Raw genomic sequence first — 27243 nt, forward strand, 5'->3', positions numbered from 1 at the left:
GCAGAGCTGTCTTGGAAATACATTTGTCGATCACATATGGACCAATGAATCAAGGCATACATTTGCGTGCTCCCACCAACAGTACATTTTGAATAGAGAACCAGACCCTATCCTCAACAACAAATGTAGGTGCTAAAAGCTGCTTCTTGTCTACCTGGCTCTTGTACGTCTCTTTTGCTTTTTCCAGATTTTGGCGAGCCCTCTGTCTAACGTCAAAATGCATCTCTCTGTGCCCTGTTAAGACTGGCATGGCCTCTGTTTCTTGTAGTGATTCAGGAACCATGTTTTGTGTTTGCCAGTACAGACATTCATTTGGGGACATACCCAAAGGGACATGTTCCATGTTGTTGTAGGTAAATTCAGCTAACCAAAGGGATCTTACGCAAGAGGTCATACCTTTGGTCAAAAAACACCATAGATATTTCTCCATGGTTTGGTTGACCCTTTCTGTCTGCCCATCTGTTTGTGGGTGATAACTAGTGGAGAGCGCACAGTTGATGCCCAACATATTACAGAACGCGTGCCAAAACCCTGACATGAACTGAACTCCTCGATCGTATACTATGACCTTGGCCAATCCTTGTAATCTCATTATCTGTTGTAAAAGCAGTTCAGCCAACTGACATGTGCTTGGTATCTCAATGCATGGGACAAAATGCACCTGTTTAGAAAAGTAATCCACCACAACCATTATGGTGTCATGCTTGCTGTCCTTAGGTAAATCTGTAACAAAATTACATCGAGATATTTGACCATGGCACCTTTGTTGTGGGCAAAGGTTGTAACAAACCCATTCTTTTAGAATGCCCTGCCTTGTTTCACATGGAAGTGTTGCAGCTCTGTATATATGAATGTGCTTCTCTATTCATACCTGGTCACCAAAAATATTTATCCAACATGTCGGGTCTTGCGCTCCCCAGAGTGCCAGGCCAATGGGGAATTGTGACAGCAGACCAACTCTTTCTCCAGTAGGGGCTATGTAGGCAGATACAAACGATTTGCATGATAGAGGATTCTCTGCCACCCAATCATACACATATTTCCCTGAAAGACAGTGACGGACTTGCTCATGGATGCCATCAGTAACTGCTCCCACAATCTTCTCACTTGGTATTATTGCTCGGGCCTCTGGTATGATTGTGTCATTGCTCTGTTGTCTTGTCAAAGCATCAGCCTTACCATTCTTCCTGCCTGGATGATAGGTAAGCACAAAATCAAATTCACCTAAGTATTGGGGCCATCTTAGCTGTCTAGGACTCAAGGTTCTCGCCATTTTCAAACACTGCTAATTCATGTGGTCAGTTAACACTGCAATTTGATGCCGGGCCCCCATCAGATAATGTCTCCACTAATGAAAAGTGTTTCTTATGGCCAACAATTCCTTGTCTCTGATGAAATAATTCTGCTCACAACTAGTACGTTTCCGAGAATAGAAGGCTACTGGATGCATGAACCTTTCCTGATCTTTTTGTAATAGTACTGCCCCGAGTGCCTGATTAGAAGCATCTGTTTCCACCTGGAAAGGTCTTTCCAGTTCCGGATGTCTCAAAACCAGTGCCCTAGTGAATGCGTTCTTCAACTGCCTGAAGGCCTCCTCCACCTCCTTATCCAAAGCAAATTGTGTCTTTGTCTTGAGCAATCAAGACAAAGACACAATTCAGGGTGATGGTCTGGGAAAAGTTAGCAATGAACTGCTGATAGAAATGTGCAAACTCCAGAAAGGATTGCACGTCCTTGACACATTGCAAGGATGGCCATTCTGTAACCACCTGCACTTTCTTATTATCCATAACCACTCCTTCTGGGGTCAGAATAAACCCTAGAAATTCCACCGTCTGTGTGAAAAACACATTTTTTCATAAGTTTCCCAGTGTCACCCAGGGTCATTCAGATGTGTACTCTTGTTCAGAAGGGAATTGCCATAGCATTTCGGTGCTGGACTGCCCATGTGGGCGGGGCCAAGACTGATATGAAAATAGATATTTCCCATCTGTGAATGGTACCGTGAGCTAAAGTGTGGCTGCCGACTCTCGAGTGGGTACCTTCCAAAAGAACAGGTCAATGGGCCGTGTTCGTTCTCGCAGAGGGGCACCTATGACTACATTTTGATTATTTCAAGGGCCTTAGGTTTAGTCACCTTAAGTTTCCCAGGGTCATCCAGACGTGGACCCCTTGTTCACTGTGCTCAGAGAAGCAGAGCTTCACTTCACTGATGACTTCACTGATGATGCCCACAAAGGCCGAAACACGTGTATGTAATGTGCTGTTGATACTCTTGTTCAGAAGGGAATTGCCATAGCATTTTGCTGCTAGACTGCCCATGTGGGCAGGACAAAGACTGATATGCAAATGTATATTTTCCATCTGTGAAAGATACAGTGAGCTAAAGTGTGGCTGCAGACTCTCGAGTGGGTACCTTCCCAAAGAACAGGTCAATGGGATGTGTCTGTTCTCGTAGAGAGGGGCGCCTATGACTACATTTTGAACATCTTTGTAAAACCCTTAGTACGTCCAGCATAAAATGTTGAAAAGCTTCTGGTGCATTGCATGAACCAAACAGCATCACAAGGTATTCAAACAACCCAAATTAGGTTTTGAATACCGCTTTCCACTCATCTCCAGCCTTAACTCGGATCAAATGGTATGCACATCTCAAGTCCAATTTCATATACACCTCTGCCAATTTAATTTGGTTCAAAATTACTGAAATAAAAGGTAACCAGAACCTGTTTTTAATCGTGACTTTACTCAATGCACAGTAATTAATACATATTAATTCACCTTTTAAAGGAATGGAAGGAAACCCTACAGAGTTTACTACCACCATTCTGTCTTGTTTATTGCCTGATGACTCTGATAAAAAGGTACTCATCCCTCCTGAACTTAGTAATAACCAGACACAAGATGTTTATGACTTACTCTTCCAGTTTACTGATGTATTCAGAGAGGAACCAGGGAGAGTGAAGGGTATCTACCACCCCTGAAGGCAAAGTGGTACACCTAAAACCTTATAAACTACATAAGGCAAGGAAAGCGAACATCATCCAGGAAGTCAATCAGATGCTTGAGGCTAACATTATTGAACCATCTACTAGCCCTTGGTCTTCCCCCATCGTGTTGGTGGGAAAACCTGATGGGAGCTAGAGATTTTGTATCGACTTCAGGAAAGTCAATGCCATATCTGCCTTTAATGCGTACCCAATGCCTTGTATTGATGATCTCATTGATCAGCTGGGCAACGCTCTCTATCTTTCTACCATATACCTTACAAAAGGCTATTGGCAGGTTCCATTGTATGGGCCTGACAAAGACAAACTGCCTTTGCCATACCTCTAGGTGTGTTCCATTTTAGAATCCTCCCATTTGGACTACATGGGGCCCCCGCAACATTCCAACGGTTGATGGATAAGATCTTAAAACCCTATTTTGATTTCTGCAGGGTTTACATAGATGATATTGTAATACAAAGTAAGACTTTGGAAGATCATGTCTGTCACCTTTATACAGTCATGCGAGTCTTGAGAACAGCAGGGCTAACAGCTAACTAAAAAGTGTAAATTGGCTCAATCTATAGTCAAATATTTCGGCTTTTTTTGGGAAATGGCACAGTACAACCCCAACAGGCAAAGGTTAAAGCAGTTTTAGATACACCTGCACCAAGAACAAAGAAAGACTGATCGGCTACTATCTCCGATTCATCCCCAATTTCTCAAGTAAAACCGCAAGACTCACAGACAAATTGAAAAATGCTAAACTCCAAAAGTTAAGGTGCAATGAAGAATATCAGAAATGTTATAACATCTTGAAAGAAACCATTTGTCCTCTCCCAAGATCATGACCGTTTGGAACATCCCATACTCTACATCAGTATAAAGTTATTCTCCAGAGAGAAACACTATTCGGTTATAGAACTTGAGGCCCTTGACATCAAATGGGCTATTATACACCTGGAAAATTATCTGTTGGGGCAAAAATTCAGATTAGTCACGGATCATTCCTGTAACCCTCACCCCATATGGGCCCTGTTAGCTAGGGGGCTATACATATATGAAAATAGAAATACCATAGGACACAGGAGCTTTATTAAATGTCTTTATTAAATGTTTATCCTTAAGTGTTTTAACAGGGACTTACACTTACCTGACTGTACCACGTTCCCCACCATGGGGGACATATGGAACACTAAACTGTAGAACAATGAACAGGTCTTCCCTGTCTATGGACATGGACTGAACTCACCTGGAGCAGATAAAGAACCATTAAGAGTGACTGTAAGAGGAAGGGGAAGCAAAAGGGAAGACAGAAAGATGATCCCCTAAGGGAAGCCAATGAGAAGGAAAAGAAGATCTGCGGGCCCTGGGGGGTTGCAGACTTGAGCGGCCCCGAGGGCATTTTTTAAGGAGCCGGGCTGCGTCTGCCAGCTGCAGCCCAATGTGAAGTTGAGCCCCAGGCCGCACATGCAGTGCGGCCTGGGGAAAGACTAATGTCCGCGCCCAGGCCCGTGTGTGCGGGGCGGTCCCCGGGTCACGAGTGTGGCCTGAGAGGCAGCAGTGACCTGCCTGGGGGCCAGTACAGGCGAGCCAGAATACATCAAAGTACCAGGCCGCATGTGCGTTGCAGTCGGGGTGAATATGATGGCACAGCCTGGGGCTGCCAGTGTGCAGCGTCCCCGAACTGAAGCACGGCCTGTGGGGATACGGTCTGCCTGGGGGCCAGACCGGGCAGACCAGGGAAGACAGAAGTCCCGGGCCGCGTGATGTGCATCGGTCCGAGTGAAGGTGAGGGGACAGCGGCCATGGTGGTAAGTCCAACTGCCCTCAGGCCAGCTGGGGTGGGTGGTGAAGAGGAAGAAGCCCCGGCAGTGCCAGTGGCACAAATGGGATCGCCAGCTCTGGGAGAGCGGGTTAAGACTTACCCGTAGCACGGTCGCATCACGTCTGGTGCGGACGGGGCTTTGCGCGAGCAGCCGTTAATGAAAGAAGGCCTCGCCCAAGATGGATTTCCCTGCCTGTGCAAAACACCACTGCCACGGAGGGAGCATGGGCGTATAAACCCTAATGAACATTTAGGGCTGCCCGAGCCACAACTAAATATAAACTGCCAAAGAGGAAATAAGAGCTCCTGAGGCCCAGAAGCGGAAAACATGACTGCCACGGAGGAAAATAGAAGGCTGGGCTCACAGAGCACTCTTCAATAAAAGCACTACCACCACAGAGGAAAATAAAGGGCTCACAACGCCCCCGGAAAGCATCACCAGGCTCTTAAAGCCCAGTGCAAACACGTGTTCCATGACAGCCACCCACGGCAGAGCAGGGTTGGAAATTAACCTTGGAGACACTCCAGCATAGGTGCTGCAACTAGAAGGTACTGTGCACTATTGAGATGTTTATGTGACTGAATAATGAGTGTGACTGACAAGAGGACTGAAAGTTAAATATAAGCAAGGGTAGTCTGCAGCTGTTACGTTTATGAAAGAAACGGAGAAATACATAAAATGTTTGTAAGGAGCTCATGGAAGGGTTGGCATGGGGGTGTGAAGCCCAGGGTATGTGTAATTAGGAACTTGGCCCAAGTTCATATGATGGAGGGCTGTTTTTCATGGTATCTTCTACCTTGTCTTTAATACAGCGAATGGATGAGAAAAATGAAAGGGCCACACTGTCATGGGAAATGACAATGAGGAAGTTATATGGTCTTACATAAAAGCCTGTGAGGGCACCAAAACTCCCCTCCGTGTACTGTGCCTCATTCAAGATTGAACTCGGTTTTGCAGCCCATCTCCTGAATTAACACCTTTTATTTGCAGGTTGCTCAGCGCCCCACCAGAGCAGCTGGTCTGGGATGGTAGGGTGGCATCAGCGGGTCAGTTCTTGGCTCAGAGTATTTCTAATACTGTGCTCATCCGGGCCAGGAATGAAAAAAGAAATAGGGGCTTCATTCCCCTTTAGTGTGGATAAGCCAAAAAAAAGAGACAAACCTGAGAGTTATGCAGTGGCTTTTAGATCTTCAACCACATTGCTTCACTGTGGAACACCAGAAGGGTCGAGATCATGGAAATGTTGACTTCCTTTCCCGGTCTCCCCTATGAAACATCCAGATCCAACCCACATAGGGGAAGGGTAGGTGAGCAACCTGGCGGTGTCCTAATTTCTTTTCCCCATGTATCCTCCTCTCGGGTGGCCAGTGAAAGACCATCTCTCTTGGACCCAGACCCTGGGGGTAGATATTCGAGGGAGGATCACTTGGCGAGTGGGGATGAGGAGCCCTTAGGTAAGACAGGGTATCCCCCATGGGGCTCATAAGGAGCCTTCTGTCCCTCAAGCCTTTATAGGCTATTGTAAATCCTTTCCTTGTTTTTCCCCTAAAACATTCCCCAAGAAGCACCAGTTTGGTACTGGGGCGAGGAAGAGAAATGCATCCTCAGTTTGGAGTAATGCAGGACTCCCGTTTCAACAGTGAGCGGTCTAGTCTTTTTGGGACCAGTCATGGTGGCAGGAACTTTTAAAACCGGAAGTACTGTGCAAATGGGGTAAGCTGTGGAAGCAGGGCTACAGAATGCTGGATGAAAGCAGACCTGTCTGAGAAAGCGGCGTGACAAGAGGAGTGCTCGAGACCCGATGGAGGATGCAGAGTGTATGCAGTGGGAAGCAAAGTTGAAGGACACTGGAAGCGGGTTGCAGATCACGAGAGGAGAACTGTCATGACCAGGCGAATCGTCGCATGAGACCCGAGCTACAGGAGAAGCATCGCTGGGTGAGCGGAGTCACAGAGAGTCACTGGGAAACTGAATGAGGTGTCGCACAAGAAAGAAAGAAAGAGCTTGTGGCAGCAGGATGCCTCTTTTGGAATTCTGTAAGCTCTGACCGGTAAGCCAACCTTGCAGGGGGGGCACCGGGATGCCAGCGAAAACGCAAAGCTAGCATTGAACACTGATTTATATGTAAGCAAGTATTTCTTTGAATGCCAATCCAAATTAAAATAAGAATAAGCACTTTTCAATACCGATTTGGGTGAAAGCAAGTTTGTGAAACCTCTTTATACAAGGAATTGTATGATATGAGAAAACAAGTATTGGCACGAGCCTCGAAAAGCATTGGTGAACAAGAATTGGCAAGAGCCAAGAAAATGTAAGGAATTGTAGGATAAGAGGAAACACGCATTGGAAAGAGCCAAGAGAATTTAAGGAACTGTATGAAATGGGAAAACAAGCATTGGCAAGAGCCTGGAGAATATGAGAAAGCGCATGGTGGCAAAGCAAGCCACAATGCAACATCAAGAGGATGTAATATGTGAATGAATCAAGCACCATTGTCAATCTGAAACAGTGGCAACATGTTGTTGAAAAGGAAGCAAGCAAGGTGTATTGGTTGCGTGATCTGTAATGAGTGGACCGTGTAGTCCGACAACTGCGCCTAGACCGAGTGCACCCCTATATGAAAAAGCCACTCAAAGCACCCTCAAAGAAGCTTGTGTTTGAATGACAAGGAACTCTTGTGTGATCTGAAGTCAAGGAACTGAATATATGAATTGGTGAAAGGTAACCATATCAGAAGAGCTGGGAAGTGTCACACAGAACTGTGTTGTTTGGAAGAACTGAAAGACTTGAACTAGTGGGGAATGGAACACATTTGTCTTTTGAACTATCTTGAGCATGGGGAAGGGAATCCTGGTTATAGGCTCAGAGCTGGAAGAAGCTCTGAACTTTTATTTGAACACTACTTATTTTGAGGCTGACATCCCTATACATTGTATACAATTAGATGTAAAGGCAAGTATAGGTTTTGGACACAGCCAGACATTTTCTTTGGACTTCCTGACACAGACTATCCTTAGTTTATTTAGGTACAGAAAGCTCACCTTAGCATGGGCCTAGTTAGGCCTTTTCCTATCCTGACATTTTAGTTAATAAATGTTTACAGCGCAAACTTTAATCTGTTATCTATGTCTGCTTCGTGATGCCTTCAGAATAGAAACAAAGAAAGGTAGCGCAGCTACCACCACAAGAAGCACAGAGCACATGTGCGCAGAGAACTATAGACAAGAGCATGAAGCACTGGAGCCCCTGCCTATACTCCAGCAGGCGCATTGAAAGCTAGCACACGCAAGGCAAGCACATGCTTTTAGACAAACAAGGGGGACCACAGGAATAACGTAGCTCCCGTTTCTTGTGTTGGCATCATGTCACAACCCAGGAACTCCTGAGAGTTTATCTTGCTGACAAAATGTGATACGCAATATGCACAAGCAAATACATGTACACTGTTACTTCACAGGATAGCATCATCCCCCAGATTCACGTACACTAGGCATTTACAGTGTGGTATTCCAGACAGAATCGTGTATGCGGTTTCAGCACACAATGGCATTTCTCATAATACTTTACATTCATGTACACTGTTTGAATTCACAGAGTGATGTTCACCAAACACGTTAAACACATGAACAGTCCTGAACATTGTTAATGCACAGCGTGGCACTTATCTGAAGCCCGGGGAGCTTCTCGAGGTCTCCCTGGGCGAGTTGCCGTCGAGCAAGAATCCTTCTTTCAGACGGTAATGGAATCCACCAGAAGACTGCTCACAGTTGATGTCAGTCCTCTGCATTGAGAAGGTTTCCCCCTCAACGCAGACCAGCCGCCCCTGAACTGCTGGAAAGCATGTTCTCCGAAGCTCACCACCGATTTGTGTCCGTGCCACAGATAGTCAATAATCAGGCAGGGGCAGGGCTTTAAGTACATGGCTTGACGCTTGCCATTCGCTGTTCCTCCCTGCCTGTCTCCTGGAAAATCTGCGGCCCCAGAACTGCACATCTCCAGTGTTTATTAGCCCATTTCTGGTGGCTCTGGCCACAGAGGCCTCTATGAAGAATCACTGCCCCAATAATCCTGACAGGAATCTGTAAAAAGGCTACTAGTTACCCAGCACCCTCCCCAGAACTGACTTAGTTACTAGACGTAACTGTAATGGGTTGCTTGAAGAGTTAGACTCTTCCACTACAGGGATCATTGACAAACTTGCACCGCTCTCTGTTGACAAATTGTGACTGAAATTGAAACCAAGCAAAACATTGGTGGTGGCAACAATCTTACAAAAGGGATGACCACAAGGAGCTCCGGCAACACCAACTTCTCTGCAAAAGGGATTTTAAAGGCAAAAACGATATTATGAAAACAAGATTGAATACACCCCCAATATATCAAAAAATGTATTCACAATGAAATGAAAAAAAAACAAATGATCTAGTTAACGTTAATGCTGATGGCCAACTTTCACAATCTAAGTTTGCCAAGATGGTAATGCTAGCCCATAATGCTTTTGAATCCTTTACCAGCTTACACAGCTATGTCCTTGTACGCCTGTTAAATCCTGATAAGTGTTTTGGCACCCCTCTTGATAAATTAACACCTAGAGCTGCTTGCGATCTGAGCATATTACAAAATCATATACTACACTTCTTTAATGCATCTTTAGCCTCGGGAATCTTTCTTCGAGCTGCAAATGCTTGATGACCAAACCCCTCCTTAAGAAGCCCTCAATGGACCCCACAGTCCTGGGGAACTTCTGCTCCATCGCATAAGTACCATTCCTATCTAAACAATTTGAAAGAGTGGTAGTGTCTCAGATGCAAACTTATGTTGAGAACTCATGATTACTGGACACTGTTAAAACATGCCTTATTAGACTAATGCAAGATTTGTATGCATATAACGGATCTCATGAGAAATAATTAGCATTGTAATATAAAGGCTCCGTTTTTTTCAATTAATTCTGCAGTATATAGATTTCTTGCTTCAACAAATTCACCTTTTTTCAATGAACTATATTTAAAAGAAAATATGTCTAAAAACAAATGCATTTCACCTTAATTGCAAGTAACAAAGGGGGTCCTGGGAGGCCCTCTGCCAGACATTAGTTCTGGTTACGAGAGCCTTACTGTCACATCCCGGTTAAATTGGAGACTACCATGGCGTTTGTCCGAGCGCTACCCGACACGCAGAACCCTTTGAGACTACAATTCCCACAACTCCCGCTACTTGTAGTCACGTGACACGTGCATTACGTTGTGGTGTTTCCTTCATTGTGGACCGTATTTAAATGCCGCCTATTCGGAGATTGGGTGCTCCTAAACTGTTGTTAGTTACGAGCTTCTGTTCCCGGACTCCTGTTTAAATCCTTGACTACCCGGCGCTCAAATCAATTTGTTGTCTCTGCTTTGTCCTTGTCTGCCTCCCGACGCCTCCCTCCCTCGATTGTCCCCCTTGGATTATATGAACCCGGCTTACTCATTATTGACCTCCCATTTCTTAATCCTTAAGTTTTGGTGACCTGATAACCCGAACATTTCCGTAAGGGAACTAGCGTGAGGTGAACGCCCGCTTCCCTGGTCATTTCATTTCTTTTCCTTGTCCGCTCCTGTTACTTTGAACACTTTTGGAACACTTTGCTGCCTTAACACCAGATTGCTTTGAACACTTTTTGGGACGCTCTGCTGTTTAAACTCTGGATTGCTTTGAACACTTTTTGGGACACTCTGCTGTTTAAACTCTGGATTGCTTTGAACACTTTTTGGGACGCTCTGCTGCTTTAACTCTGGATTGCTTTGAACACCTTTTGGACGCTTTGCTGCTTTCACCGTGGTGTTCCTAGGATACTGGCACACCTTCCCTTCACCATACATCCTCCTTGTCTTTGCATTTCGATACTAGTAGGTTACTGGTATATTGTTTCTACGGAGCAGGTAAGAGTGGGTAATTGTGGGCGGTGTTGGCTGTTTGTTTTCCGGCACTACTTGGCTGCATTTCCTGAACAAGTGTTTTGTACTTTGTCCCTCTAGCTCTGACGATTCTGCTCCGGCCTTTTCACTCAAGCCCCCGGCCTGCCAGGTATATTGATCCCTGGAGGCTGAGCTCTTGGGAGGGAAGTCTTTGGCACATCACCATAAAGATTTCATATTCCCTGAGTGAAGGTAACTTCCCCAAAAGAGTGGGGAGGTATTATCTGCAACGACCAGAAAACAATCCCTGAGTTGTGACAGATTTAGGAGCCTTACAAAAACGCCTATTGGTTATGGAGGCTGCATCAGACCCAATGGCAGCTCTCATGCAGGCTTTTTCTGCCTTACGTACCGATATGGCATCCGCACATGTGACCTTACATCAACGCATGGATGTATTACAGAGCTTCGTGAAGCCATTACCCCATGATGAGGAATTTGGTGATGCCGCTGCAGCGGCACCTCCTCCTGTACCCCCTCCGGCTCCAGCTCCAGTTTTCCTTCCTGGGCCCTTTCCTTTGGCCCCACCCAAACGTTTTTTGGGGGATCCCAAGGCGTATCGGACTTTTGTGAAACAATGTCGCCTTCACTTTCTTTGTCGTCCCTTGGCGTTTCCAGATGCTACCACTAAGGCGGCCTTCGTTCTCTCCCATCTAGGTGGCACTGCCGCAGTATGGGCTAATCCTTTGCTGGAAGCTAATGATCCGGCTCTATATGACTTTGATAGGTTAATCCAAGCCATGAATAGCGTTTTTGATATGCGATACAAAGCACAAACTTCAGATTTGGAGTTCTTGGCTATTAGTCAAGGCAAGACGGATCTCTTGACTTACCTGGCTCGTTTCAACCAATTAGCAGCTGAGACCACGTGGCCAGAACAGAAGAAAGCGGCTGTTTTCTATGAAGGTTTGTCGGATGACCTAAAAGACACCCTATCAGTGGTACCCGCCCTTCGCCTGGTTTTCCCGAATTGCTCGACCTAGTCCTGCAAGTCGATGCTCGGCTTCGGCAAAGGCGTGGTGAACGTCGGTACCCCGATATTCGCACCTCTTCCCGACCAGATGGAACTACTCCTGTTTCCCATGGCGAGGCCGAACCCATGCAAATCGGGGCCATCAGGGGTCCGTTATCCAAAACTGAACGAGAAAGACGGGCGGTGAATAACCTGTGTTTCTATTGTGGCCAGTCAGGTCATTATATTCGTTTGTGTCCTAAAAGACCTGCCAAGTTGGCGGGAAATGCCAAGACTCGTCCTTAAACCGGGCCTTCCGGACGAGTCAAATGAACTTGGGCTCGGATAACTGTTTTCCGTCTTCACATGTTTACCTTGCTATGCGTTTCAAGGCTCCTGGCATTAAAACCTTTTCCAATCCTGTAATGATAGACTAAGGGGCTAGTGGGCATTTTATGGATCTCAAGTTGGCTGAACATTACGGACTACCCGTATTTCCCAAAACGCGACCTGAGGACATTCATGCAGTAGATGGTTCCTGCTTGGTATCTGGACAAGTAACGGAGCAAACTGCTTCACTGCAAATGTTCACCGCACAAGGTCATTCGGAATCCATTACCTTTGACCTTATTACAGCCCCTCAGTTCGGCATAATTCTGGGTCTTTGTTGGCTACAGATTCACAATCCTGTAATTGATTGGGTTGAACAAACAGTGCGGTTCTCCTCCTCTTTTTGCATACAGAAATGTCTTGGATCCCATGATGTAGCAGCATTTTCTCCTTGACTAGCGATGGTGACTAGCGTCCCTTCCGTCAGCGCCATGTCATCTAATCCAGTCCCTGCACTTCCATTGGAATACCGGGAGTTCTCAGATGTGTTTGATAAAGGACTGTCAGAAAAACTGCCCCCACACAGATGTTATGACTGCCCCATTGACCTGATACCTGGGGCAGTAATTCCACATGGTCGTATTTACTCGTTCGCTCAGAAGGAAGAGGAACATCTACGGGATTATGTGGACAATGCTGTGCGCTTAGGACACATACGTCCGTCCCGTTCACCGGCGGCCTCCCCAATCTTTTTCGTGCCGAAGAAGGAAGGGGATTTACGTCCCTGTGTGGATTATCGGGCCCTCAACAAAGTCACGATTAAAAACCAATATCCACTGCCGCTCATCACGGAACTCCTCGATAAAATGACCTCCTCTACTATCTTCACGAAGTTGGACTTGCGGGGAGCATACAACTTGGTGAGGATACGAAAGGGGGAAGAATGGAAAACTGCATTTAAGACGAAATTTGGGCTCTATGAATATTGTGTAATGCCCTTTGGGCTTTGCAATGCCCCTGCGACATTCCAACATTTTGTAAACAACATCTTCAGAGACTTGCTGGATTGCTACGTCGTAATATATTTGGACTACATCCTAGAATCCTGCCGCCTGTCTTGCCTTCCCTAAAACAATTCCCCGCAGCTGATGCTGTGAGGGATTCTCTGCTCGCCATCCGTAAATCGGTCTTAACGCATCTGCAAGCTGCGCAACGTCGCACCAAAATGCAAGCTGACAGGCGGCGCTCGCCAGCTCCTTTGTATTCTTGTGGCGACCGTGTATGGCTCTCTACAAAGCATCTGGCCATTCGGGGCAAAAGGAAACTTTTGCCATGTTTTGTGGGACCTTATACCATCCTACGGTGCCTCAACCCTGTCACTGTTTGTCTAAACATTCCATCTCATTGGCGGGTGCACCCTGTGTTTCATGTCTCCTTGCTTCGCCCTTTTGTTCCCGGCACACGGTTGCCTGCTGTCCCAGCCCCAGTCAATGTCAAAGGACAGGATGAGTATGAGGTACGTGCGATTTTGGACTCTCGCCTCTTTCGAGGGGTTCGAACTTACCTGATTGACTGGGTGGGGTAAGGTCCAGAGGACAGGTCCTGGGAACCGGCCTCTAATTTGAATGCACCCCGTTTGTTGCGTGCCTTTTGGTTGCAACGCTTACAGAAGCACAGAAGATGTCGTCCTTTGTGGAGGGGTACTGTCACATCCCGGTTAAATTGGAGTCTACTGTGGCGTTTGTCCGAGCGCTACCCGACACGCAGAACCCTTTGAGACTACAATTCCCACAACTCCCGCTACTTGTAGTCACGTGACACGTGCACTACGTTGTGGTGTTTCCTTCATTGTGGACCGTATTTAAATGCCGGCTATTCGGAGATCGGGTGCTCCTAAACTGTTGTTAGTTACGAGCTTCTGTGCCCCGACTCCTGTTTAAATCCTTGACTACCCGGCGCTCGAATCAAGTTGTTGCCTCTGCCTTGTCCTTGTCTGCCTCCCGACACCTGCCTCCCTCGATTGTCCCCCTTGGATTATATGAACCCGGCTTACTCATTATTGACCTCCCATTTCTTAATCCTTAAATTTTGGTGACCTGATAAGCCGAACATTTCCGTAAGGGAACTAGCGTGAGGTGAACGCCCGCTTCCCTGGTCATTTCATTTCTTTTCCTTGTCCGCTCCTGTTACTTTGAACACTTTTGGAACACTTTGCTGCCTTAACACCGGATTGCTTTGAACACTTTTTGGGACGCTCTGCTGTTTAAACTCTGGATTGCTTTGAACACTTTTTGGGACGCTCTGCTGTTTAAACTCTGGATTGCTTTGAACACTTTTTGGGACACTCTGCTGTTTAAACTCTGGATTGCTTTGAACACTTTTTGGGACGCTCTGCTGCTTTAACTCTGGATTGCTTTGAACACCTTTTGGATGCTTTGCTGCTTTCACCGTGGTGTTCCTAGGATACTGGCACACCTTCCCTTCACCAGACATCCTCCTTGTCTCTGCATTTCGATACTAGCAGGTTACTGGTATATTGTTTCTACGGAGCAGGTAAGAGTGGGTAATTGTGGGCGGTGTTGGCTGTTTGTTTTCCGGCACTACTTGGCTGCATTTCCTGAACAAGTGTTTTGTTCTTTGTCCCTCTAGCTCTGAGGATTCTGCTCCGGCCTTTTCACTCAAGCCCCCGGCCTGCCAGGTATATTGATCCCTGTAGGCTGAGCTCTTGGGAGGGAAGTCTTTGGCACATCACCATAAAGATTTCATATTCCTTGAGTGAAGGTAACTTCCCCAAAAGAGTGGGGAGGTATTATCTGCAACGACCAGAAAACAATCCCTGAGTTGTAACACTTACCCAGAGTCTTTAGCTCACTATCTTTCACAGAGGAGAAATATCCAAAACATATCAGTCTTTGTCCTGCCCTGGGGCAGTCCATTACCGAAATGCTAGGAAATTCTCCTCTGAACAAGAGTACCAACAGCAACCCCAGACACGTGTTTCAGTCTGGTTGGACCCCATCAGTAGGGTGGAGCTGTGCCTCTCTAAGAATAGTGAGCAAGGGGACCACGTCTGGATTCTCCTAGTAATTTAGTGTGAGACCCAAAGTTACTTAAAATATGCAAATAACAAGGGGGCGCCTGGGAGGCCCTCTGCCAGACATTAGTCCTGGTTACGAGAGCCTTACCCAGAGTCTATAGTTCACTATCTTTCACATAGGAGAACTATCCCAAACACATCAGTCTTTGCCCTGCCCTGGGCCAGTTCAGCACCGAAACGCTAGGCACATTGATATAAGAGTGCAAATGTAAATATATTTATATAGTGTCACGACTCGCTCCCTTCGCTCCCGTTCCCGCCACTTGGGGGCATGTTTTGGGGCTTATTCCCTGCTGGACATTTCCTCCGATCCTAATGCCACAGTGCTGCAATGAACTGGGAGCGCTAAATCCCTATTTTCCAAACTACTTCCCTTCCGGATCCATTCCAGGTTTTTGGCAGCCAGCATGCTTCTTTAACCAAATGACTGTGCTTCCCAGAATGCCTGGCCCACTGCTCCACCTCCACCCTTGCAGAACAAGGTTGGGTGGAGGATAGGCAACACCTGTGGCTGCAGGTGCAGCAGTCAGCACACCTGAGGCGTGTGCTCGTTAACAGCTTTAAAAGCCTCAGTCTCACTTCAGTCCAGCGCTGGTCATCGTCTGCAGTGTTCCTGTTTTGACTAGTCCCTGGTTCCTTGTTCCTTGCCTTTTGTACCTACTTTCTTGTTCCTGTTTTCTTGTTTCCTCCGCCCTGAATTTCGGATTCATGAGCTAATTGATTTCTGCTCCCTTGATTTCCCTTTTTGTCTTCCTCTGTTTGCAGGCAGCATTTCTCAGTGCTTTCCCCTTTTAGATGCAGCCCAGTTTGTCTGTGTTCTATATTTCTTTTGACTCTGTCCTTTGCTGCTGTTACCCATTTGCCTTAGCCTTCCTCTTAGTTTAGTTTCCTGTCTTTTCCTTGGAGGGGTAGGGAATAGTTTGCATTGGTTATTTAGCTTTTTCCTTGCTCCTGATCCTTACTACTATTGGGATCCATTCCAGGTTTTCCTTAGCTCTTCTGCATTTATTTTCCCTTTTTGATTCTAGGTGTGGTGTGCGGTTGTTAGCTAGCTCCTGTGTGAATGCTTATGTTTTCCTCACTATTCGTTATCACTATTTCAACTTAGGTATTTAGTTTTCTGCAGCGGATCACGCTCGGCTGCCTTCCAGCCTTCACCCTTGCCCTGCCGGGCTCCCCACATTACAACGGATCACGTTCTGCTGCCTTCCAGCCTTCGCCCTTGTCCTCTGGGCTCCCTGCCCTGCAGCCTGCCTCGCTCCGGCTACCTTCAGCCCTCGTCCTCTTGGGCCCCCTGTTCTACTGTCTACCTCTCCCTGGCAACCTACAGCCCTTGCCCTCTGGACCTTCCTACTTCTCCCATTGCTGTTCTAGCCTATCGGGGTCCCAGTTTCATCAACAGGATTCGTGGGCTAGCTGACATTCAAGAGGTATATCTCGTCCTTGTGAGTACAGTTCTTTAGTTCCCTTATTTGATTCCATCAGAGTGTTAGTTCTCAGATCCTGTCATTGCTTGCCCTCCACGTGGGTTTAGCGCTGTCAGTACCTGTAACAGCGATTGGGGGTAAGGCGCTTGCCGACTTTCCTCGCGGTCAGGTGCTTACCCCACATCCCTTTTCATATATTGGGTTTAAAATCACACTCTGTTTGCACTCCTGGCTTCTAGCATACATGAGTCATTGTTCCTATGTGCACATTTCCCTTGCCATATTCGCTGCCTTAGTATTCGCAGGACTAATCCTGACAGTATCCTGACAGTATGACCAGCCCAAAATTCCCATTGAATATGGCAAGTTTAAGAAAGAAAGGCAGCAAAGCCTCTAACAAGTTAGTACAGAAAGCTTCCCCTGCATTTACCTGTGACAATCAAATCACTAGTCTTGGTTTAAATGAACTCCTTGTCACGAATGGGCATTTACGAGCAAAGTATTTTTCCCATAGGATGGCACATCCTACATTGCCTGATCCTAGTTCGATCTTTTGTTCTGATCCCGATTCTATGTCAGCGCAAACCTTAGCCGCAGAAAACAACACACTGTTAGACTTATTATACAAGAGTACCTCTGTTGTTGAACCCCATGATTCCAGTTGTGCTTCATCTCAGATAGAACAGTTTCATGGTACAAACATAACGAATGGAGGGGTTCCTTGCATAGCTTCAGTTTTCTACCCTCAGCCCAAATACTTCTTTGCACAAGTACATACGGTAGTCCCTAATGTCAAGAGGTCTAAGGTCAATAGATTACTTAAGGGTAACACAGACCAAGTTAGTATGAGAAAGTATAAATCTCAGAACCTGAAAGCAGTTGAGGACAATGCACAATCGGTGCACATCCAGATTGCTAGTGCAGGATCCAACCCTGATGCCACTATGCCTCCCCCTGTGCCTACTGATAGTGATGTACAGTTAATGCAGGGCATGCTAAGAGCTAAGCTTGAGGAGTTAACACAAGAATTCATTTCTTTACAAGAGGAGAATAAGATCTTGCACGCATTCCTGAATACACCTCAGACTTTATCCATTGATGTTGATGAAGTGAACACAGTTCAGCCCCTGAGTGCAGAGACTTTGGTAAACCATGATAATTGCCAATATGTTAGATCTATTGGAAGTGAAAGTCTTTCTTCTAGCACAGCGCTCAATCTGGGCACAGTTTCTAACAATTGTTCTGCTGATTGTCAAGGATTGCAGTTAGCTGAAGATTTACAAGCCACTCCTTTACCTAAAGTTTCCTGTGTAGCAGTCTGTCATAATTCTGAGCTAGCACACATACAAGCTTCTGATCTCCAAACACAATACACAAAGGTGACATACACAGATTCAGTCACTACAGTAGGCTTAGGTCCTGCTCTTGATACAGCTGCTGAGACTGAAGTAGATGTTAAAGCTGATGTGGAAAACGATCTTACCTCTGGGTTCACTCTTCCTTCTGCCAATTCTGATCAATACGAACAGTCAGAGACAGTACAGATTTCATGTTCTGATGAACTCATTCCACAGTATACAGAACCAAAAGACCAGCAGGCGATTCCTGAACTGTTGATTGTTAATCTGCCTCTTTCAGAAGCTAAAACAGAGGAATGGACAATTGACGAAATCCTGATTAACAGAGACTTTACTATGGTGATTCCACTGGTTGATTTTGACTTCCACAAAGAAAGAGACTCTGTGTCACCCACTAAAGAAAAGGTCTGCAAGGGTACAGTTCAGTCCTTTGTTACTGGAGCCAAGGAGTCTAATGCCCTAAAGGTGCCCTCCATTCCTGAGTCACCAATGTGTCTATCAACTTCTGAGACTTCTGGGTGTCCTCCTACAACCATTGACTCTTCTATGTTCCAATCCACAGCCCTGCACTCATCTTTGGTACACGTGTCTTCAATCAATGAACCGCTGCCATGTCTGCCATTTAATCAAGAGCCTCCACCATGCACGGGGTCAGTCCCAAAGACCCTGACATGTTTGGATTCAGCTACCGAGATGGCTCCTACTTGCATGCCTTCAGCTTCAAAGTTTCCTCTGGCCTGCCTGTTTTCAGCTACAGTGACTCATCCAGAAGATCATCCTTCAGCCAGAGAGCCTCCGGTAGTCCATCATATGTGCATGTCTTCAGTTCCAGAGTCTATTGCTTGTTTGCCTTCAGTTCATGAGACACCGGTATCCTGCTTAGCCTCGCTTCCAACATCAGAGGTATACCTGTCTACACCATCAGATCCTGCTTTATTTTCTACTGCTCCAGACAGTCCTCCTGAATCCCAAACATCTACTGTCGATGAACGTTTAGATTGCCTTTCTTTTGCTTCAGGAGGAGCACCAGAATGCCTGCCTTTTCCACAAGACGATTCTTCCAACTGCTTCACTTCAGCATCAGAGCCTCCTAAAAGTGCAGCATCAGAGTTTGAGACTTTTGCCAGCTCCCGCTTCAGAGTCATCAAGCTGGACCAAGTGGTGAGTCAGAACCACTCACCTGGGTATGCACAGGGGGTGGTGCAGACCGGCGTATTACCTACAGAACTTGTGCAACAGAATTCCGCCAAGAAGCACCAGTTGGGTGCTAGTAGCCAAAGGAAGGGAATGTCTGCTGCAGTTCAAGATGTGTCTGTTATCGCTCCTTCTGCGAGTGTGCCTGAAGTACCAAGTACTGTGTCTATCACTCCTATCAGTATACCTAACGTCCCTGCTGTTGTATCCAACGTGCAACAAAGTAGCTACACGACTGTCACCAGGAGTACCAGCCTCGTACAACCCATTGGACTTCCAGGCATCCAAGGTGTAGAACATGTGCAGTCAAACCTTAATCATTTTCAACCACAAGCCTTTTCCCAGATGGATGACAGAAAAAGATCTGAACCTCTACCTCAGCCGCCACCTTCTCTAATGGCTGAACATGAACATTTCCTGAAGCCAGCAACTTCCTCACCTCCCGCATGTCCGCTCTCGGCAGAAAGGCTAACAGAACTTCTACCATTGTCTAAGGCAAGTTGCACCAGTCTGCCTCCCTCCTCAAAGACTTACAAGGGTCCACTCCCAGTGACTGAGCTTCCTGGACCTTTCAACGTTGCTTCAGGTCTTGCAAGTCCTTCATGCCCTTCTTCGAACCATGAGTCTCTTCCTCACCAGAAACCACCGTTTCCATCAGTATCACCTCCAAAGACAAAGCACTCCTATCATGGAAGCCCATCTGCCTTTGCCCACAAGCCACCATTTCCATCAGTGCCACCTCCAAAGAAAAAGCACTCCCATCATGGAAAGAAGAAGTCTCGTGCGGGTGGCGGGCACCCGAAGAGGGCCGTAGGAGGGGGTATACTGTCACGACTCGCTCCCTTCGCTCCCGTTCCCGCCACTTGGGGGCATGTTTTGGGGCTTATTCCCTGCTGGACATTTCCTCCGATCCTAATGCCACAGTGCTGCAATGAACTGGGAGCGCTAAATCCCTATTTTCCAAACTACTTCCCTTCCGGATCCATTCCAGGTTTTTGGCAGCCAGCATGCTTCTTTAACCAAATGACTGTGCTTCCCAGAATGCCTGGCCCACTGCTCCACCTCCACCCTTGCAGAACAAGGTTGGGTGGAGGATAGGCAACACCTGTGGCTGCAGGTGCAGCAGTCAGCACACCTGAGGCGTGTGCTCGTTAACAGCTTTAAAAGCCTCAGTCTCACTTCAGTCCAGCGCTGGTCATCGTCTGCAGTGTTCCTGTTTTGACTAGTCCCTGGTTCCTTGTTCCTTGCCTTTTGTACCTACTTTCTTGTTCCTGTTTTCTTGTTTCCTCCGCCCTGAATTTCGGATTCATGAGCTAATTGATTTCTGCTCCCTTGATTTCCCTTTTTGTCTTCCTCTGTTTGCAGGCAGCATTTCTCAGTGCTTTCCCCTTTTAGATGCAGCCCAGTTTGTCTGTGTTCTATATTTCTTTTGACTCTGTCCTTTGCTGCTGTTACCCATTTGCCTTAGCCTTCCTCTTAGTTTAGTTTCCTGTCTTTTCCTTGGAGGGGTAGGGAATAGTTTGCATTGGTTATTTAGCTTTTTCCTTGCTCCTGATCCTTACTACTATTGGGATCCATTCCAGGTTTTCCTTAGCTCTTCTGCATTTATTTTCCCTTTTTGATTCTAGGTGTGGTGTGCGGTTGTTAGCTAGCTCCTGTGTGAATGCTTATGTTTTCCTCACTATTCGTTATCACTATTTCAACTTAGGTATTTAGTTTTCTGCAGCGGATCACGCTCGGCTGCCTTCCAGCCTTCACCCTTGCCCTGCCGGGCTCCCCACATTACAACGGATCACGTTCTGCTGCCTTCCAGCCTTCGCCCTTGTCCTCTGGGCTCCCTGCCCTGCAGCCTGCCTCGCTCCGGCTACCTTCAGCCCTCGTCCTCTTGGGCCCCCTGTTCTACTGTCTACCTCTCCCTGGCAACCTACAGCCCTTGCCCTCTGGACCTTCCTACTTCTCCCATTGCTGTTCTAGCCTATCGGGGTCCCAGTTTCATCAACAGAATTCGTGGGCTAGCTGACATTCAAGAGGTATATCTCGTCCTTGTGAGTACAGTTCTTTAGTTCCCTTATTTGATTCCATCAGAGTGTTAGTTCTCAGATCCTGTCATTGCTTGCCCTCCACGTGGGTTTAGCGCTGTCAGTACCTGTAACAGCAATTGGGGGTAAGGCGCTTGCCGACTTTCCTCGCGGTCAGGTGCTTACCCCACATCCCTTTTCATATATTGGGTTTAAAATCACACTCTGTTTGCACTCCTGGCTTCTAGCATACATGAGTCATTGTTCCTATGTGCACATTTCCCTTGCCATATTCGCTGCCTTAGTATTCGCAGGACTAATCCTGACAGTATCCTGACATATAGTAAAAATGTGGATAATTACAATTTGAGTTATTATTACATTTTTAATGGGATGTCCGCTGGAAACAAACAAATGGGGGATGCACTTATAGAACTATATAAGTCAAATGTTAATGTAAGGTGAATAAAGGAGATGAGGTACAAAGATCGGGTTGATGGACGTCCCCCACCACTAGTTTTAAAATAGTGAATGTGGAATGAGAGACTTTGTTTTGGCAAAAACACAAGAGACATGAGTGAGACATTACTTTGTAATTCAGTAATTAAAATCAGCTCTCTCTCTCCCTCTCCCAACCCCCCGCTCTAGCCCCTTCCACGCTCGATATAGCCAACTACCGGAAAAAGAATATTAGTGACGAAGATAAACAAAGACAAGAGGTGTATCTGGATGATCTGGAAGGAGAAGGCGATATTTTGAGTTGCGTCGTGCAAACAGAGACACTTTCTTCTTCCAACCAGGTGAGGAACACGCTGAGCAAACTATTGTATGACGGAAGGAACATGGTGCCTGTGTGTTCGTTGACCTGCTGTTACAGAAAAATGGCTAACCAAAAGTTTAGTGATTACATGAAAAATTATATTTGTGCCCAAATTTTCTATGACTAGGACCATTTTGGCAGATGTACTTGTCTCCACCACAAATATCTTTGGAATTGAGCTAGTAAGAGTTAATGTAATCATCGTGGAATATTTGGGGAAACATACCTGCTTCATCTTGGAGTTAAGAATAGTACTTTGTTACATTTCAATCAAAGTCTAACTTCACCCCCACTGTGGCGTGGTGGTGGGAGCAAAACAGAACGCAATAATGAAAAGGGGTAAAATGGCACATAGAATCCACCTCAGTGATGAAATGCCAAACTGAAGAAATGGGTCTGTCAATGTGAAATGTACTCCCAGCATTCACGTGGGTGCTGGGAGCCTGCACTACCTTAGTGTTGGGCTATTTAAGGGGGCTGGCCAGCGCATCTTTGAGCAACTGTTCATTCTCCCTGCCCCATAATTGTGCAGGTCATATTTGAGAATAAGGTGACCTGCGCGGTTCTGCAATGAGCGGAAATAAAAAAAAGGGCATTCTCATGCTTTTTTCATTTGCTCTTATTTTTTGAGAATCTGCCCCAGACAGTGCCAACCTGAGTTGTTCAGACAGCGATGATAAAATGTTTAGGCTCCTTCCCTGGACAAAATGTTGTAATGTGGTCATTTTTTATATGGTTTACTTTAAAAAATCCAGGCAAATGCATTCTATAAGGCCCAAAAAGGTCACACTAAACGCATAGCGCCTGCTTAAAAGTTTAGCAGTAGTGGTAAAAACATCTGATTTTTTGAAATACCGGATGTTCGACCACTCTGAAAAAATCAGAGTTTATTAGTGAAAGTCATGTGCTGCCTGGTTTTGTGTGGAGGTAAATCCCTCAGTGCAAAAGAAGTATCGCATGCGATAATTAACACATTGGTAATGATCACATGCAGTAAATAATGAACTCCACGCAGTCATATGGAACTCCATGGAGAACAAGAGAAAGGTATGCATAACTTGGAATCATGCTTACCTTTCTGTTTACTGGGTATTTATAGTAAAACAATTAAAAAATGTTTGGCGGTATTACTCTTAATCAGCCCCTATGAATTTCGTTAATGATTCTCATGTGTCCACCTTCTTTTGCGTGGAGGTAAATACCTCCACGCAAAAAAGCAGTACCACATGAGGTGGTTACCATATATTACACATTGATTGCGATGTATGTCTCATTGAGCGTTCAATACTAACTAAGCAGCTCCTTTTCTGGGTCCACCTATGTTCAATACTAACTAAGCAGCTCCTTTTCTGGGTCCACCTATGTTCAATACTAACTAAGCAGCGCCTTTTAAGGGTCCACCTATGTTCAATACTAACTAAGCAGCTCCTTTTCTGGGTCCACCTATGTTCAATACTAACTAAGCAGCTCCTTTTCTGGGTCCACCTATGTTCAATACTAACTAAGCAGCGCCTTTTAAGGGTCCACCTATGTTCAATACTAACTAAGCAGCTCCTTTTCTGGGTCCACCTATGTTCAATACTAACTAAGCAGCTCCTTTTAAGGGTCCACCTATGTTCAATACTAACTAAGCAGCTCCTTTTCTGGATCCACCTATGTTCAATACTAACTAAGCAGCTCCTTTTCTGGGTCCACCTATGTTCAATACTAACTAAGCAGCTCCTTTTCTGGGTCCACCTATGTTCAATACTAACTAAGCAGCTCCTTTTCTGGGTCCACCTATGTTCAATACTAACTAAGCAGCGCCTTTTAAGGGTCCACCTATGGTCAATACTAACTAAGCAGCTCCTTTTCTGGGTCCACCTATGTTCAATACTAACTAAGCAGCTCCTATTCTGGGTCCACCTATGTTCAATACTAACTAAGCAGCTCCTTTTCTGGGTCCACCTATGTTCAATACTAACTAAGCAGCTCCTTTTCTGGGTCCACCTATGTTCAATACTAACTAAGCAGCTCCTTTTCTGGGTCCACCTATGGGCGGTCCATGGGAAATACTGACTCATTTCTTAACACTGGAGGGCAGCCGATTAACCCCAGGGCTGAAACATGTACAATTCTGGTGAAAGAAATTGGGTCTTGACTCATATCGGGACCAACCATCTGGCATGACATCTGACCCGAAGAGTGTGATTAAAATGGGTTGTAGACAGGAATGTAGAAGATCAATGGAGGTCACCTGTGCAAGGCTCTCGTGTGGCCAAAAGTATTTGCACGTCAAGGAAGGTTTTGGTTATGAACGCTACTTAGATGTCATTTCTCCAAGCTATGCACAGTCTCTCTTTTATGATCTTATAACAGGGACCCTTGCGAGGGGCATCATTCAAGAGAAACGGGGGCAATCAAAGTAGCAGTGAATGTTTGATCTGTGGGACGCCATGTGAGTCTGCTCTTCATTTTGTAGTGTTTTGTCCCAGTTATAATGACCATAGAGCCAAGTACCGTAAGCCAATTTTTAGATTGAAAGGCATTAGAAGGGCTACAGATGCAATGGACTTCTGTAGGAAGAACGAAGATATTAATCTTTCATATTTCGTAGCCAAATATGTGCACAAGGCATGGCTAAGAAAGTCGAGTCTGTTCCACTTTTGATCAGTTACATTAATTGCACTTTACCAAAAAATATCTAAATACTGCTAGCTATGATTTTTAACAAGCTTCACCATATATGTATTGTTATTGGACTGTATGGAATGTGGATGTATGATGGTTGTATGTGGACAAATGAGTGAACGATTTATTGTCAACTGCATGAATTGTATAGATCACTTTGTTCTTAACTCTCCTGCAATGTAAGTAATGTGCTAAGTGCAGATTAAATCACGATTAATTCGTCAATCTAAATGTTGTATCAGACACAATAACATTTTTTATACTTTGTTAATCAAGTAAACTCCTCTGGACTTTCTTTTCTGAGCAAACCACTTTGGAGGGGAACATTTTGTATAAATGTTTATACGCTATTTTTATTTATACGTGTATTTTCAGCTTGGGATTATTGAATTAAGTCATGGCTTTGATTCGATTTTATGTGTAATTTTGTATGTAATGCTATATGCTTTGATGTCACAAATGCCGAAGAAAGCTTATATCATCGTCATACGTGGTCATTAGAAGCAGAATCGAAGTACAAGTTACCAAGGAGAGTACAGAGGAGCACTCTTATCTACAAATACAATGCTCTCTAAACATTAAATTAAAGGAGTTTCATGTTGCTCAATATGACGGGAAACGCAAACTTCATGAACCATAAGCATTTATGCATCAGTGTCATAAGCACATTAAAGGATCTCAGCAGAGGGTTTTGTTAATAATTAGTTACAGTAATTTGCATAGAGATAGATAGGGACAGTTTAGATAGAGAGGTGTGCACTTCTAAGCAGCTAAAGTAATGAGAAGGTCAGGAATAATGTCTGCATACAAGGGTAGCCCGATCAGTTCACCTTTTCAAAGTCGTCCTGCAAGTAAGGTCAATTTAATTTCCCTTTATTCAAGGAGAAAAGAAAGCCTTTAATGTCAAGCCTGTTACATTTTCAAAGTCAAGGCATTTTCTTCAGGTACCATACATTTTCTCCTTCAGGAACTCAGAGGAAGAGCGCAGGTAACATTTCAGCTAGGCGGTTTACAATAACTGTAAAGGCGATTGAAGGACACCGTCAGTTGTAGGATAGTGATCAGTGTTCCTTTGTCTCCCGCTGTAAATATCAGGCCAAACCAAAGAGATGCTTTGCTCATTATTTTATCCAATTCCCCTTTGTAGTGTAGTACATGCAGCAAGGAATTCACTGTGCTGGGTGTAGAACTCTCTGTGTGGTCTCCATGGTTCAGCAGTTTCTGCGGAATCCACCACTGAGGACCTACAGTTTGACTTCTCCCACTTCTCTCATTTGTGGTTAGCAGTTCTCTCATGGCCGGTCTATGATGCTATGCGAGGAACAGGAAGAAGATGGGAGGACAGGAGGAGAAGGATGAGGAGCTATGTTTCTCCTCAGAGGTTGAGGAGGATTCCCTCATGGTCGATGAGGGTGAGAAGCTCATGCTCTTCATTGTCACAAATATTTGTATGCCTTCACTTCCGCTGGGGCCGAATATTTACAGAAAATTTCTTCTGCTCATTGAAAGATAGAACACCATCAAGTGTTCTTATACCATACGTTAGCCTTCTAGAACACCACCAATTGAAATCCAGAAGGGGAATTTACTTAGCTAGAAACCCTGGTGGCTTTTGGACCAATAATTACCTGAAGCCATTGCTTTGCTGGTTTACGTAAACCTCCTACCTGGGCTCAGCATTGTTGACAAGTTGGCAATGAGTTTCTCACTGTTCTTGGAGATTACCTACACATGCTTAATTATTTTGCTTTTATACTCTCTGCTCAGGCGCATGTGAATCCTTTTCAATTTAAATTGAATCCCTGATTTGTCATATGAGTTGTGTTGCATGTTTACAGTTTACCATGTTGCACATTTGAATGTTTTCTGTACTCACATTTCAGATTTTATACCCAAAAATGTATACTCCAAAGTCGAAAACTGTTCAGGATCCAAGAAAAGCACATTTTGGAGATTGTATTTCCTTGTGGTCCATCTATCAGGGCAGCCTCTCTTTTTGGATCCAAAAAACCCTGTTTAAAAAAGAATAGCACTTAGCATAGTTTATTCACCTCACCATGGGAAGCATGCCACAGTCTTAAGTTTGGTTGTGTACTTTTAGGCCACCGGAATTCAGCCTTTTATTTTTGTTTGTTATGAGGTGTCCTCATGCGCCATGCTATCCCTTTCTACCCCAACCCCATGCTTCTCCCATCACCCCTTTTTGCACCCCCACTTCCCTACCCCCACGTAAACATGTATATGTAGTTGGTTGATTGAACCAAAAGTGCACTACCAAACTGCAGACTTTCAAAAGAACGTTTTTTAAAACACGGGAGACCATTCAGTACACACGAAAAATTATTACTATCTTCTTCTTTCAAGTGGGCATTTAAATAGTTTGACAAATCCCCCTTCAAATATTCCATGTTCGAAGCACAATATGAATATGCATTCATCAAAGGCAAACTACAGAAATATGGGGGCCGATTCACTAAGAAGCTACAATTCTTTATGAATTAACTAGCCTCTCCTGGTTTAAGTCTAAGATAAGTTGTGAGTGGGTCCCAATACAACTATATAGGTTAATACCTAATTTGGAACCCTCCAGACATCACTTCTCGT

General features: G+C 45.3%; 1 protein-coding gene across 3 annotated transcripts in view; it reads left to right on the plus strand.

The window, feature by feature from the left end:
• Positions 1 to 27243, plus strand: part of LOC138453344 (tubby protein-like) — a 197611-nt gene that overhangs the window by 108200 nt on the left and 62168 nt on the right. For all 3 annotated transcript variants that reach the window (XM_069606092.1, XM_069606108.1, XM_069606100.1), the window contains one exon: positions 21798 to 21949. In XM_069606092.1, coding sequence (XP_069462193.1) covers positions 21798 to 21949 — 152 coding nt within the window. The remainder of the gene's footprint in view (positions 1 to 21797; positions 21950 to 27243) is intronic.

Source organism: Ambystoma mexicanum, chromosome 1p (genome assembly GCF_040938575.1).
Source record: "Ambystoma mexicanum isolate Mex_15411 chromosome 1p, UKY_AmexF1_1, whole genome shotgun sequence".
NCBI classification, from domain to species: Eukaryota; Metazoa; Chordata; class Amphibia; order Caudata; family Ambystomatidae; genus Ambystoma; species Ambystoma mexicanum.